The 14798-nt window shown below is 40.2% G+C and overlaps 1 protein-coding gene across 6 annotated transcripts in view; it reads right to left on the minus strand.

Annotated features, from left to right (window-relative positions):
• Positions 1-5687: 5687 nt before the first annotated feature.
• The window catches only part of rtn2a (reticulon 2a), a 72058-nt gene continuing 62947 nt past the window's right edge, over positions 5688-14798 (minus strand). For all 6 annotated transcript variants that reach the window (XM_061878636.1, XM_061878637.1, XM_061878634.1 and 3 more), the window contains one exon: positions 5688-6197. In XM_061878636.1, the coding sequence (XP_061734620.1) occupies positions 6122-6197 (76 nt within the window). In that variant the 3' untranslated portion in view covers positions 5688-6121. The remainder of the gene's footprint in view (positions 6198-14798) is intronic.

A 14798-nucleotide genomic window follows, 5' to 3' on the forward strand; every position in this document is an offset into this window, starting at 1 on the left:
TAGTGACATGTTTAGGCAAAACACCACATTTAGAATAGGAACAGTCTTTAAACCAGGAGTGTCAAACGTACAGCCCAGGTTTTATCCAGCCCGCGGGATGAGTTTGCGAAGTATAACCGGACCCCCTCCCTTGTGGAGGGGGTCCGGTCCGATGACCATGGATGAAGTACTGGCTGTCCAGAATCGAGACCCAGGATGGACCGCTCGTCGGGACCCAGGATGGACCGCTCGCCTGTATCGGTTGGGGACATCTCTACGCTGCTGATCCGCCTCCGCTTGAGATGGTCTCCTGTGGACGGGACTCTCGCTGCTGTCTTGGATCCGCTTGGACTGAACTCTCGCGGCTGTGTTGGAGCCACTATGGATTGAACTTTCACAGTATCATGTTAGACCCGCTCGACATCCATTGCTTTCGGTCCCCTAGAGGGGGGGGTTGCCCACATCTGAGGTCCTCTCCAAGGTTTCTCATAGTCAGCATTGTCACTGGCGTCCCACTGGATGTGAATTCTCCCTGCCCACTGGGTGTGAGTTTTCCTTGCCCTTTTGTGGGTTCTTCCGAGGATGTTGTAGTCGTAATGATTTGTGCAGTCCTTTGAGACATTTGTGATTTGAGGCTATATAAATAAACATTGATTGATTGATTGATTGAAAAATGAGCTGAAATTTTTGAATGAAAAAACTGCTGTTATAGATGTGTCCACTAGATGTCGCAATAGCAATTATTTGTATTTTTGTAATCTAGATTATGCTACATGTGTAAGAAAAAAAGAAGAAAACACGTTAGTACCATGAATTGATTAACGTGGACCCCGACTTAAACAAGTTGAAAAACTTATTGGGGTGTTACCATTTAGTGGTCAATTGTACGGAATATGTACTGAACTGTGCAATCTACTAATAAAAGTATCAATCAATCAATCAATCAATCAATTCACCAGTCGAGGTAAATGAGCAAACTACATAAATAACATCCTGTAATTTTATTTTGTTATTTTTTTTTATCCTGATAGATTGAAAATGAGTTGACTGATGAACATTATCACGTAATTTAATCAGAAAGTATAAATAACGATGTGGAGGGAGGGCGTGGCCTGCAGTCCTGCAACAAAGCAGGGTGTGCCAGGAACGAATACGAGATCAGCGACAGGTGCCTAGATGGCCCACCTGGGCGTGCTTATCTAATCACCTGTCGCTCTGTTAAAGGCAGCAGCCGGGAAGGAGAGAGGGGTGGTTGATAATGGAGCACGAGCGAGAGCGAGACTGACGAAAAGACAATTGCTAAAAAGCACAAAGACGATTTATTGCAAAATAGAACATTCTCGTAAAACTGGAAGAGCCTGGCATGTCGGTGATTGGTGATCCGAAAAACCCGGAAGTGCAAGTTTTCAACACACGACAAATAAAGATAGAATACTATTAGCCGCGACATGTAAGTGTAAAATAAACCCGACAACATTAAGATTTGTACTTTTTCGGATTGTGCTTGTTCTATTTTTAATAAAAACAAGAAAACAATCTGTATTTGTCTTTATTTTTAAGTTATCTTGCCGTGGTTCTACCAGCCCGGCCCACTTGGGAGAAGATTTTTCTCCATGTGGCCCCTTCGTCTAAAATGAGTTTGACACCCCTGCTTTAAACAATAATCTGAAATATTCATATATACGGTTTAGCTCGGTTGGTAGAGTGGCCGTGCCAGCAACAGAGGTTCGATTCCCGCTTCTGCCAACCTAGTCACTGCCGCTGTGTCCTTGGGCAAGACACTTTACCCACCTGCTCCCAGTGCCACCCACACTGGTTTGAATGTACTTAGATATTGGGTTTCACTATGTAAAGCGTTTTGAGTCACTAGAGAAAAAGCGCTATATAAATGTAATTCACTTCACTTCACAATGATGTATGAGTAAAGTAATATTTGATGAAATACAAGTTTTAAATTCAATACCCATTTTTATTGGAGTTATTTAGAATAGAATAGATATTTATTGCCATTGTACATCGTGCAACGAAACTTAAAGCAAACCTATTTTATTCCAAATTCATGAAAAACATAGATAAATAGATAAAAAAAAAATATTAAAGCTTCAAGCAGCGATCGACGCGACCGACTTTTGCTGGTGTTTCCCATTCAACATATCTTTACCTGCACATTACCTACCTTCCCTGCATCCTGGGGTCACGCTGGTGCTTCTTTCATTCACCCATACATGATGGTGCTTCCTGCCATCACCCAGACAACATATCTTTACCTGCACTTTACCTACCTTCTCTGTATCCTGGAGTCAAACTAGTGCCTCCTTTGTAGTGGAATTTCTGACCTTTTATAATATATTTTTTGTGTTTTAGTCCAAAAAGAAAGTCTGTTCAAAAGCCTCTGAATCCCTGGTGAAAGTTGAACCATTCTACAAAATGTTTTGAATGTAAATTATGACTAAGGGATTCAAGGATGTTTCAGAGCAAACAAGTCCAAAACAACGGGACCTTGACACATGAGGGAAACATATAAAAGGCCAGTAGACCAATATTATGTTGGGATTCGCATGATTTCGATCATCCACGTCCCTCTGGAGGACGTTGTCTGTTTGCATGGATAATTCAATCCAACTCTGTACTTTTGATTACGGGTAAATAAAACTTTTGTACTAAATCCACTTTGTTTGCTGTTTAAGCTTCGGACCAATCCACCACACCTTCTTTCAGCCAGTTAACATATCTTTACCTGCACTTTACCTACCTTCTCTGCATTGTGTGGTCACGCTGGTGCTTCCTGCTTTTAAGCGGCCATCTTGAGACGGCAGCAGCGCAGCGGTTCTTTGAAGGCTCGTAAAATCAAAACCGGAGCAGTTAGAAAAACTTTTTGGCGCAACTTTTAATCAGAAGGGTTCCATCTCTTTCCTGGGCGAGTTTGAAGCTGACACGACAAACGTGCTCAGAGGAGATAATGTTTGGAAAAAGGCGACGGGTTTTAACAAAACTTTTGTTTTGAAGGGGTAATTGACAACTTCCTGTTGATTTTTGCTGAAGGGTGTCAATTAATGAAATGTAGGTCTAGGTGAGACCTACATAGAGGTTTTTGTTTCATGTCTCTACGACATTCCTACCGGAAGTGACAAACAGTTTTGTCAATGTTTTCTTCCTAGGAGCAGTTTTGTCTGTGTTTTATTCCTAGGGGGCGCTAGAGCGCAATTTAAAGTTTTGGGGTTTGGTTTTTTATTAGATCGCAATTTTCGCCAGTCCTGATGTGTGTCCAGTTTGGTGAGTTTTGAAGCATTTTAAGGGTGTCAAACTATAGGCAAAAATGATATTTTTTTTTGAAACTTTTTTTTGAAGAGCTTTTTGCCAACTTCCTGTTGATTTTTGCTGAAGGATGTTACTTTATGAAATGTAGGTCTAAGTCAGACCTACATAGGGGTTTTTGTTTCATGTCTCTACGACATTCCTAACGGAAGTTACAAACCATTTTGTCAGTTTTTTCCTAGGAGGCGCTGGAGCGCAATTTTGAGTTGTGTGTTTTTTGTTTTTTTTTTATTAGATGGCAATTTTCGCCAGTCCTGTGTAAAATTTGGTGAGTTTTGAAGCATGTTAAGGGGGTCAAATTACAGCTCAAAGAGGCGGCAGGTTTAATAATAATAAAACCTTAGAATTACAATAAGGTTCTCGGTCCCAAAGGGACATTCGGTCCCTCATAATTCACCGGTAACACGAATAACAAGACCACTGTATAGGACTTTTGTCGCCATCTTGTGGCTAAAACGTAGAAGTGCTAGTTTTCATGTTAAATCTCCAAAAATACTCCGAAAAAAAGAACATTTTGACATGTGCTTTTTTTGTATTTCTGGACTGTATATTTCAAAATTCCAATTAGCAAATGGTTTTTAATTTTTTATTTATAGAACATTATACACATTTGAAGGTTGCTAAGAAAAATATGCTGTATGCGCAGTCCTTTCAAACTATTAGTTTTTGATCAAATAAAAGCAAAACTTGTTTTTGAAGAAAACAATAAAAGTACTGCACTGTAACACTTTCTAAAAATCGAACTTAAATATACTATTATCAGTATAATATACATAATATTATATCTATTAGCAAAAGTATTTTTATTGTATGTATATTTCTTTGAAAGTATTGTGAAAACATTTTAACTGAAACTGTACTCATATAAAATATTGTGTAATTTTTTGGGAATATTTTTTTATTTTCTGATTGGGTGACACTTTTTAGTGCGGTAAATGGCCAAACGACAAACATTTTATTATACACAATCGTAGTTTGTTTTTTTAATATATAAAATTAGGTCAAGATGCATCACATTTTTGAAGTCTTTCTACCTTTAAGCATAGGACAGATATGGGATGTTAATATGATTAATCAATAATTATACTATTAATATGTGTTCACATTTTTTCTACACTGCGATAGCAGGCAAATATGTCAGTTTTTCATAATGCAAACAAGACTTGTACTTGTTGGGAAACTATCCTGAACAATGTTTATTCAATCTAAAAAGTGATATTTCCTTACAAGATAGCCATATTCATGTCACCACAAAGGCATCATACAGGTGTATAAAAGTGCATGGCTAATACAAGGGAGGTGGTTCCTTATGAGGAGGGGCAGCAATCATTATCATTTGCGAGAAGAGTTACAGTGGGGCAAAAAAGTATTTAGTCAGCCACCGATTGTGCAAGTTCTCCCACTTAAAATGATGACAGAGTTCTGTAATTTCCATCATAGGTACACTTCAACTGTGAGAGACAGAATGTGGAAAAAAATCCAGGAATTCACATTGTAGGAATTTTAAATAATATATTTATAACATATTTCAAAGCTCTCACTGATGGAAGGTTTTGGCTCAAAATCTCACGATACATGGCCCCATTCATTCTTTCCTTAACACGGATCAATCGTCCTGTCCCCTTAGCAGAAAAACAGCCCCAAAGCATGATGTTTCCACCACCATGCTTCACAGTAGGTTTGGTGTTCTTGGGATGCAATTCAGTATTCTTCTTCCTCCAAACACGACGAGTTGAGTTTATACCAAAATGGATACATGGATGATACAGCAGAGGATTGGGAGAATGTCATGTGGTCAGATAAAACCAAAATAGAACTTTTTGGTACAAACTCAACTCGTCGTGTTTGGAGGAAGAAGAATACTGAGTTGCATCCCAAGAACACCACACCTACTGTGAAGCATGGGGGTGGAAACGTCATGCTTTGGGGCTGTTTTTCTGCTAAGGGGACTGGACGATTGATCCGTGTTAAGGAAAGAATGAATGGGGCCATGTATCGTGAGATTTTGAGCCAAAACCTCCTTCTGTCAGTGAGAGCTTTGAATGGTTGACCAAATACTTATTTTCCACCATCATATACAAATAAATTCTTTAAAATTCCTACAATGTGAATTCCTGGATTTTTTTTTTTTTTTCACATTCTGTCTCTCACAGTTGAAGTGTACCTATGATGAAAATTACAGACCTCTGTCGTCATTTTAAGTGGGAGAACTTGCACAATCGGTGGCTGACTAAATACTTTTTCTGCCCCACTGTATTATTACCATCATACACAGTAAGAAAAGGCACCGGCTCTCCCAATTCCTCATAAGTAAAAACATCAATGATTTTCTTCTTCATGGTCAAATTGCAAGACGTGAAGGGAAAAAAAGGGAAATAAAAAAGCTTGAAAAAGAAAGATGAAGTGACTTTAATTGCTTGTTACACTTCATTTACCTCACACACACACACACACACGCACACACACACACACACACACGATTCAGTCATGACAATGAAGACGAGACGCCATGAGTAACGATGACCCCTGTTTTGTTTTGTTTTCTCACCCTGACCTCTCACCTCCCTTTCCTCACTTTGTTTCCATTTCCTTCCATTTGGACGACAGCTTGTCAACAGACATTTAAAAACCGGCCCGAAGTTAGTAGGCCGATAACGTACACACACTGAACAGCACGTAAAGTACCTCATGTAAACCCTCCAGTTAAGTAAACGTCCCTCGTCTTCTTTCTCCCGCTTTGGTGGAGCTCTCAGACTGCTGGTAAGACATCGCAGTGACCGCCTGCAGCTTCTTCTTCTTCTTCTTCAACCTGACATCCGTTGGGAGTTTATTGGCCTTCAGGTTTGGCAACAGACGGGGTCGTGTCGGGAGGCGGGCCGCCACCTTGGGCCAATCTTTGCAGACTGCGGGAGAGATACGAGTTTTAACGACGTCATGAAGGAAAACCCTCCTTCCAGTCTGTTTTTTGAAATGTCTTTCAGTACTATCGTAATCATTACCCATACTTGCCGACCCTTCCGGACTTTCCGGGAGACTCCCGAAATTCAGCGCCTCTCCCGAAAACCACCCGGAAAAAAAATTCTCCCGAAACTCAGCTGGAGCTGGAAGCCACGCCCCCTCCAGCTCAAACATGCACAGTTCGAAGCTTGAAAAGGAGGATTGCAGGCGGATCTGACGGCATTTAATCCTTCTCCTTTTCGACCGGACGACCGCGGAGAATTAAAGTAGCTCGGTTGGTAGCAACTTGAGGGTTGCAGGTTCGATTCCCGCTTGTGCCATCCTAGTTACTGCCGTTGCATCCTTGGGCAAGACACTTTACCCACCTGCTCCTGTGCCACCCACACTGGTTTAAATGTTACTTAGATATTGGGTGTCACTATGTAAAGCGCTTTGAGTCACTTGAGAAAAGCGCTATGTAAATATAATTCACTTCACTCCGGAGGCAGAAGTTCATTAATAGGGGTGGACTCACCGGCTCTCAGCCATGTTTCCGTCACACAGAGGAAGTCGAGTCATCCGCCCGCGGGAAGTGAAGAAATCCTTCAGGATAAACGTTTTGTTTGTCAAAGATCTTGCGTTCACAAGACCGAACCTGGCGGGGGCCAGCACGTCCAAGGGCGCAGCTAATCCAGGTCGGGCCCGACATGCAGCCTGCAGGTGGCGAACGAACAGAGCTGACAGCGAGAGACGGCAGGGTAAAGCACATACTGGCGCCATCTTCTGGAAACTCGGAAGTGACATTACTCAAATAGTGAAAGGTAAGTGTTGTTTTTTTTTTTTTTAGTAACCAGCAAGCACAGTACAGTTAGTAGAACAACTGTGTTTTTATTACTGTGTATTTGATAGGTGCCGTCTTAAATTCAACTATTTATTTTATTAATATATAATAAAATACATATATATAGCTAGAATTTCATACATATATATACATTAATATATATATTAATTACAGCCAAAATAAAAATATTGGCTGTAAATATACTCTCCTCTTAACCACGCCCCCCACCCCAACCACGCCCCCAAACCACGACTCCGACCACGCTCCCCACCTTCTGAAATTGGAGGTCTCAAATTGGCAAGTATGTCATTACCTCAATTTCAAATGTCACATTAGCCAAATATGTTGGCCTGTTCTTTCACCTTCGTCATTATCGTCCAAGGGCGCAGCTAATCCCGGTCGGGCCCGACACGCAGCCCGCAGGTGGCGGGGGAGAGGAGACGAACGAACAGAGCTGACAGCGAGAGACGGCAGGGTAAAGCACATACTGGCGCCATCTTCTGGAAACTCGGAAGTGACGTTACTCAAATAGTGAAAGGTAAGTGTTGTTTTTTTTTTTTTTAGTAACCAGCAAGCACAGTACAGTGAGTAGAACAACTGTGTTTTTATTACTGTGTATTTGATAGGTGCCGTCTTAAATTCAACTATTTCTTTTATTAATATATATGATAAAATACATATATATAGCTAGAACTTCATACATATATATACATTAATATATATATTAATTACAGCCAATATAAAAATATTGGCTGTAAATATACTCTCCTCTTAACCACGCCCCCCACCCCAACCACGCCCCCAAACCACGACTCCGACCACGCCCCCCACCTTCCGAAATTGGAGGTCTCAAATTGGCAAGTATATCATTACCTCAATTTCGAATGTCACATTAGCCAAATATGTTAGCCTGTTCTTTCTCCTTCGTCATTATCGTCCAAGGGCGCAGCTAATCCAGGTCGGGCCCGACACGCAGCCCGCAGGTGGCGGGGGAGAGGAGACGAACGAACAGAGCTGACAGCGAGAGACGGCAGGGTAAAGCACATACTGGCGTCATCTTCTGGAAACTCGGAAGTGACGTTACTCAAATAGTGAAAGGTAAGTGTTGTTGTTGTTTTTTTTAGTAACCAGCAAGCACAGTACAGTGAGTAGAACAACTGTGTTTTTATTACTGTGTATTTGATAGGTGCCGTCTTAAATTCAACTATTTCTTTTATTAATATATAATAAAATACATATATGTAGCTCGAATTTCATACATATATATACATTAATATATATATTAATTACAGCCAATATAAAAATATTGGCTGTAAATATATCTCCTCTTAACCACGCCCCCCACCACAACCACGCCCCCAAACCACGACTCCGACCACGCCCCCCACCTTCCGAAATTGGAGGTCTCAAATTGGCAAGTATGTCATTACCTCAATTTCAAATGTCACATTAGCCAAATATGTTAGCCTGTTCTTTCACCTTCGTCATTATCGTCCTCTTTATGCTCTACTTACTGCAGGGGTGTCCAAACTTTTTCCACTGAGGGCCGCACGCGGAAACAATTAAAGCATGCGCGGGCCATTTTGATATTTTTCATTTTCAAACCATTACAAAATATATGGATTTTTTTTTCTTTTTTTTTTTACCTTTAGGGCTCCCGGGGGACCATAAAGGTCTAAGTCAATAAAATGTTAAAAACAAGTCAAATTATTATTTATTTATTTTATTTAAGGCTTACAGTACATTTTTACAGTTTATCAACTTCAGATTGATATAAAGTTAAAAAAAGACAACTTTGTTTTTATAATAAAACTGAAATATAAAGTATTTCCCCCACTGCCCAAAACATTTAGAAAGCAATGTTATGGGCAGAAATTAGAGCCTTAAACAGATCAATAATGCAGGACACCATTGATTTGAATTAATTATTATTTTGGAGTAATCACAGTAAAAAGATAAATAAAATCCCATTAAATATATCTGGCATCCAAAAAGTGCCCCACTCATGAAAGTGATACATTTTTATTAGATTTTTTTTTTTTTCTTTCAACACTTAAGATCAACTTCAGATATATCTCTCCATTTTAAGTTTGAACTATGATTTTGTTTGTTTTATGCTCTTTTGTCAAAGAAAATGTTGATTTTTTTTGTATGGCAACCACACAATATATGCAACATTTTCCACATAAAAATATTTGAAATAATTGGAGCATTGAATAAGTCAATAGTTCATTATAACATTGATTTTTTTTCTTTATAGCAATGGCAAAAAAAAATAAAACAAAGATAGACATGCACCTGGGTTGATTGGCAACACTAAATTGGCCCTAGTGTGTGAATGTTGTCTGTCTATCTGTGTTGGCCCTGCGATGAGGTGGCGACTTGTCCAGGGTGTACCCCGCCTTCCGCCCGATTGTAGCTGAGATAGGCTCCAGCGCCCCCCGCGACCCCAAAAGGGAATAAGCGGTTGAAAATGGATGGAAATGGATAGACAAAAGAAAAAAAAAAACAACCTGAATGGCAGCTTTGTGTCAACATTGCAACTTTTTTTTAGTTAGATTTCACCTCATTCCACTTTTTTTTATATTTGCAATAGCATTTCCGGAATGTGTGGGGGGGGCTAGTAAACAATTAACTACGGGCCGCACTTTGGACACCCCTGAATTACTCCATACAAAACTCTCTTTAAACCACATCTATCCATCCATGGATGGCATTTTCTACCGCTTGTCCCATTCGGGGTCGCTGTGGGTGCTGGCGCCTATCTCAGCTGCATTTGGGCGGAAGGCAGGGTACACCCTGGACAAGTCGCCACCTCATCGCGGGGGCCAACACAGATAGACAGACAACATTCACACACGGGGAGAACATGCAAACTCAACACAGAAAGATCCCGAGCCAGGGATTGAACTCAGGACTACTCAGGACCTTCGTATTGTGAGGCACATGGACTAACCCCTGTTCCACTGTGCTGCCCATTGAACCACATCTAAACTACTGCAATGTCATGTGGTGTAACACCTTCCCTAGCTACCTTCACAAATTAGAATCCATGCAACAGAAAATCATACGGGCCCTGTCATGGTCCAAGTTGAATTCCCCCACTCGACATCTATTCCATAATTATCATCTCTTAAGACTGACTGACGTTCTCATCCGCGACGGGATGAGAATCAGCACCTCCAAGTCCGAGTCCATGGTTCTCGCCCGGAAAAGGGTGGAGTGCCATTGGGGAGGAGACCCTGTCCCAAGTAGAGGAGTTTAAGTACCTAGAAGTCTTGTTCACGAGTGAGTGAAGAGTGGATCGTGAGATCGACAAGCGGATCGGTGCGGCGTCTTCAGTAATGCGGACGCTATATCGATCCGTTGTGGTGAAGAAGGAGCTGAACCGGAAGGCAAAGCTCTCAATTTACCGGTCGATCTACGTATGGTCATGAGCTTTGGGTCATGACTGAAAGGACAAGATCATGGGTACAAGCGGCCAAAATGACGGGTGGCGGGGCTCTCTCTTAGAGATAGGGTGAGAAGCTCTGTCATCCTGGAGGAGATCAAAGTAAAGCCGCTGCTCCTCCACATGGAAAGGAGCCAGATGAGGTGGTTCGGGCATCTGGTCAGGATGCCACTCGAACGCCTCCCTAGGGCATGTCCAACCGGTAGGAGGCCACGGGGAAGACCTAGGACACGTTGGGAAGACTATGTCTCCCGGCTGGCCTGGGAACGCCTCGGGATCCCCCCGGGAAGAGCTAGACGAAGTGGCTGGGGCTTCCCTGCTTAGGTTTCTGCCCCCGCTACTCGACCTCGGATAGGCGGAAGAAGATGGATGGATGGAAGACGGAAAGAGTTCAATTATTTGGGGGACGGCGTGGCGCAGTGGGAGAGTGGCCGTGCGCAACCCGAGTGTCACTGGTTCAAATCCCACCTAGAACCAACCTCGTCACGTCCGTTGTGTCCTGAGCAAGACACTTCACCCTTGCTCCTGATGGGTGCTGGTTGGCGCCTTGCATGGCAGCTCCCTCCATCAGTTTGTGAATGTGTGTGTGAATGGGTAAATGTGGAAGTAGTGTCAAAGCGCTTTGAGTACCTTGAAGGTAGAAAAGCGCTATACAAGTACAACCCATTTATCATTTATTTATTTAAAATGGTTGTCTAACCTATCAAGTTATCCACGGGCTGAATCTCAGGCTCTGTAGCTCGGTTCCAATCCATCGTCCCCAGCATGCCCACAACACTCCTAACTTTCACCTGATATCAGGTAAACATCGTCTACCGGTTTGTATTGCAGGGGGTTAAAGATCTGGAACCAGCTTGATGAGAGCCTCAAGAGGCTGTATTCATTCTCCAACTTCGAAAAGAAACTGAAATCATACCTATTAACCACCTATCTCTAATGCCTCATGCAGGGTAGGTAGACTACTGTTGTATGTGTATGCCTGCTTTTGTAGTTCTATTTCGTGTTTGTCGTATCGCGTTTTTTTGTGCTTGCCACCATGTTTCAGCATTCCATGCATATACTGACCTCTGAACCCCCTGCTAAAAGCGTCTTCTAGCTCAGGCCTGGGCAATTATTTTGACTCGGGGGCCAAATTTAGAGAAACAAATGCGTCTAGGGGCCGGTATATCTATTTTTAGGAAAACTAATACAAAACAAAATGGGAAATAATTCCAAGTGAAAAGCTTCAAAAATTGGTCTCCTCAGTTCCCAAACGTTTACTGAGTGTTGTTCAAAGGAAAGGCCATGTAACACAGTGGTAAAAATGCCCCTGTGCCAACTCTTTTGCAATGTATTGATGCCATTAAATTAAATTATTTGAAAAAAAAAAAAAAAAAGTTTCTCAGTTTGAACTTTAAATGTCTTGTCTTTGCAGTCTATTAAATTGTATATAAGTTGAAAAGGATTTGCAAATCATTGTATTCTGTTTTTATTTAGGAATTACACAACGTGCCAACTTCACTGGCTTTGGGTTTTGTACAAAGCTAAAATGTGATTAACACTTTCGTGAACATAAGATTGAATATACTGTTAAGATCCAAACATAAAGTGTCATTAGTCTGCAATACATATTTGTTTTTATTTTCAACTGACTTGGTATTATTTTATATGTCTTTTTGTCAAAAAAATTTTATGATGTGAAAATGCAGTTATTCTAAAAATAAGTTCCATCCATTCATCCTTCCATTTTCTACCACGAGTCCCTTTCTGGGTTGTGGGGGTGCTGCTGCACTCGGGTGGAAGGCGGGGTACACCCCGGACAAGTCGCCACCTCATAGCACGGCCAAATGGTAAATGGGTTGTACTTGTATAGCGCTTTTCTACCTTCAAGGAACTGAAAGCGCTTTGACACTATTTCCACATTCACACACTGATGGAGGGAGCTGCCATGCAAGGCGCTAACCAGCACCCATCAGGAGCAAGGGGATTGAACCAGGGACCCCTCGGGTTGCGCACGGCCACTCTAACACTGCGCCACGCCGTCCCAACGCATTCACACTCACAAACTTAGCAGGGTGGAATATTTAAAGATGGGTAAGTACAGCCTTGAGGTAAATAATTCATGACAACCTGATTTTGATACAATAAACAAAAATATATTATTTTTACAGTGCCTACTGAGCGAGAATGAGAGCGAAAGTAAGCAGGCAGGGCAACACAGGCATCTGCCTGGGGCGAAATTTGTTAGAGGGGGGTGCTAATTTGCAGAATCTACTTATAAAAACAATTGAATAAAATTAAAAAAATACAAAACACGTGTTGCACACATATTAGGGAAATTTACTTTTAAATTAATAACTATAAAACCTCAATAATGTATTTAAAAACTTTATATCAGGTGAGTATTTATTTGTAAAAGACAGTAGTCAGGGGCAAACTTACCATTAAGCAACACCTGGGGACCCCCAAACGTCTCATAAATAAGATTTATAAACATGCAATATATTTAAAACACATTTATTCAATTTTGTCTCAATTTGTGGGCTTAAAAATCCATCAAAATGCTCAATCAGTCCTGATTGTTTCGACAGCTCGCCCTCCCTTCTCACGCTGCGAACTATTCCATGTTCCTGCGCATGCGCGGACTTGATTGCGGAAAACGTTTCGAATCACTCAGTGGCACGTTTTTGAGAGTTTTTACAGCAAAATAAAGCGCAGAAGAGGTGAAGGCAAGAATAAAACAGTTGTATAAGAACTACCTTGTGTGTCAACTCTCAAGCTTTTTCTCAGTGACAGCGAATTAGGTGTTTTACAACTGGAGAGTGAGGCTTCTACTCGCAATTAGAATAAAATAGAATAGAAAGTACTTCATTGATCCCTGCGGGAAATTCCGCACCACAGTTCACTCACAATAAACAATAAACACTTAAGTATTTTTTACATGTGAATAATATAAATACAGTCTATTATACAGCATTATTCACATGTGAATACTACAAATACAGTCTATTATACAGCATTATTCACTTATGAATAAAATACATTTGGTCTATTATACAGCATTATTCACATGTGAATGCTATAAATTCAGTCTATTATACAGCATTATTCACATGTGAATGCTATAAATACAGTCTATTATACAACATTATTCACTTATGAATAAAATACATTTGGTCTATTATACAGCATTATTCACCTGTGAATGCTATAAATTCAGTCTATTATACAGCATTATTCACATGTGAATACTATAAATACAGTCTATCATACAGCATTATTCACATGTGAATGCTATAAATTCACTCTATTATACAGCATTATTCACATGTGAATACTATAAATACAGTCTATTATACAGCATTATTCACATGTGAATACTATAAATACAGTCTATTATACAGCATTATTCACTTATGAATAAAATACATTTGGTCTATTATACAGCATTATTCTCATGTGAATGCTATAAATTCAGTCTATTATACAGCATTATTCACATGTGAATACTATAAATACAGTCTATCATACAGCATTATTCACATGTGAATGTTATAAATTCAGTCTATTATACAGCATTATTCACATGTGAATGCTATAAATACAGTCTATTATACAACATTATTCACTTATGAATAAAATACATTTGGTCTATTATACAGCATTATTCACATGTGAATGCTATAAATTCACTCTATTATACAGCATTATTCACATGTGAATAATATAAATACAGTCTATTATACAGCATTATTCACATGTGAATACTATAAATACAGTCTATTATACAGCATTATTCACTTATGAATAAAATAAATTTGGTCTATCATACAGCATTATTCACATGTGAATGCTATAAATTCAATCTATTATACAGCATTACTCACATGTGAATAATATAAATACAGTCTATTATACATCTAAGTACAGTCAAAAAGGAACATATGTATTATACAGTCCAATGGCTGTCGGTATGAAGGACTTCCTGTGTCGTAGGTTAAGTAGGTATTAAAGCCGTCCAAGTAGTAAAGTACTGTAACATGTAGTGGAAACGAAGCAGAAACTTATTTTAATGCAATGATTATGTCTCGTTTTAATCATTGTTTAAGATGTTGGTGGAAGGCAAGCAAAATGACGCTGAGGCCATTGGAAACTTTGCACAAACAATCGCTCAAAATCCTTGACCGAAAACCACAAAGTCACCGTCACTGTTTAATTCTCCAAAAATATAGATTGTTAAACTGAGCTAACGTTCAAAGATTAGCATTAATACGAATGGCCCATCGAATCCTAAAT

This window comes from Nerophis ophidion, linkage group LG18 (assembly GCF_033978795.1).
Source record: "Nerophis ophidion isolate RoL-2023_Sa linkage group LG18, RoL_Noph_v1.0, whole genome shotgun sequence".
Classification (NCBI taxonomy): domain Eukaryota; kingdom Metazoa; phylum Chordata; class Actinopteri; order Syngnathiformes; family Syngnathidae; genus Nerophis; species Nerophis ophidion.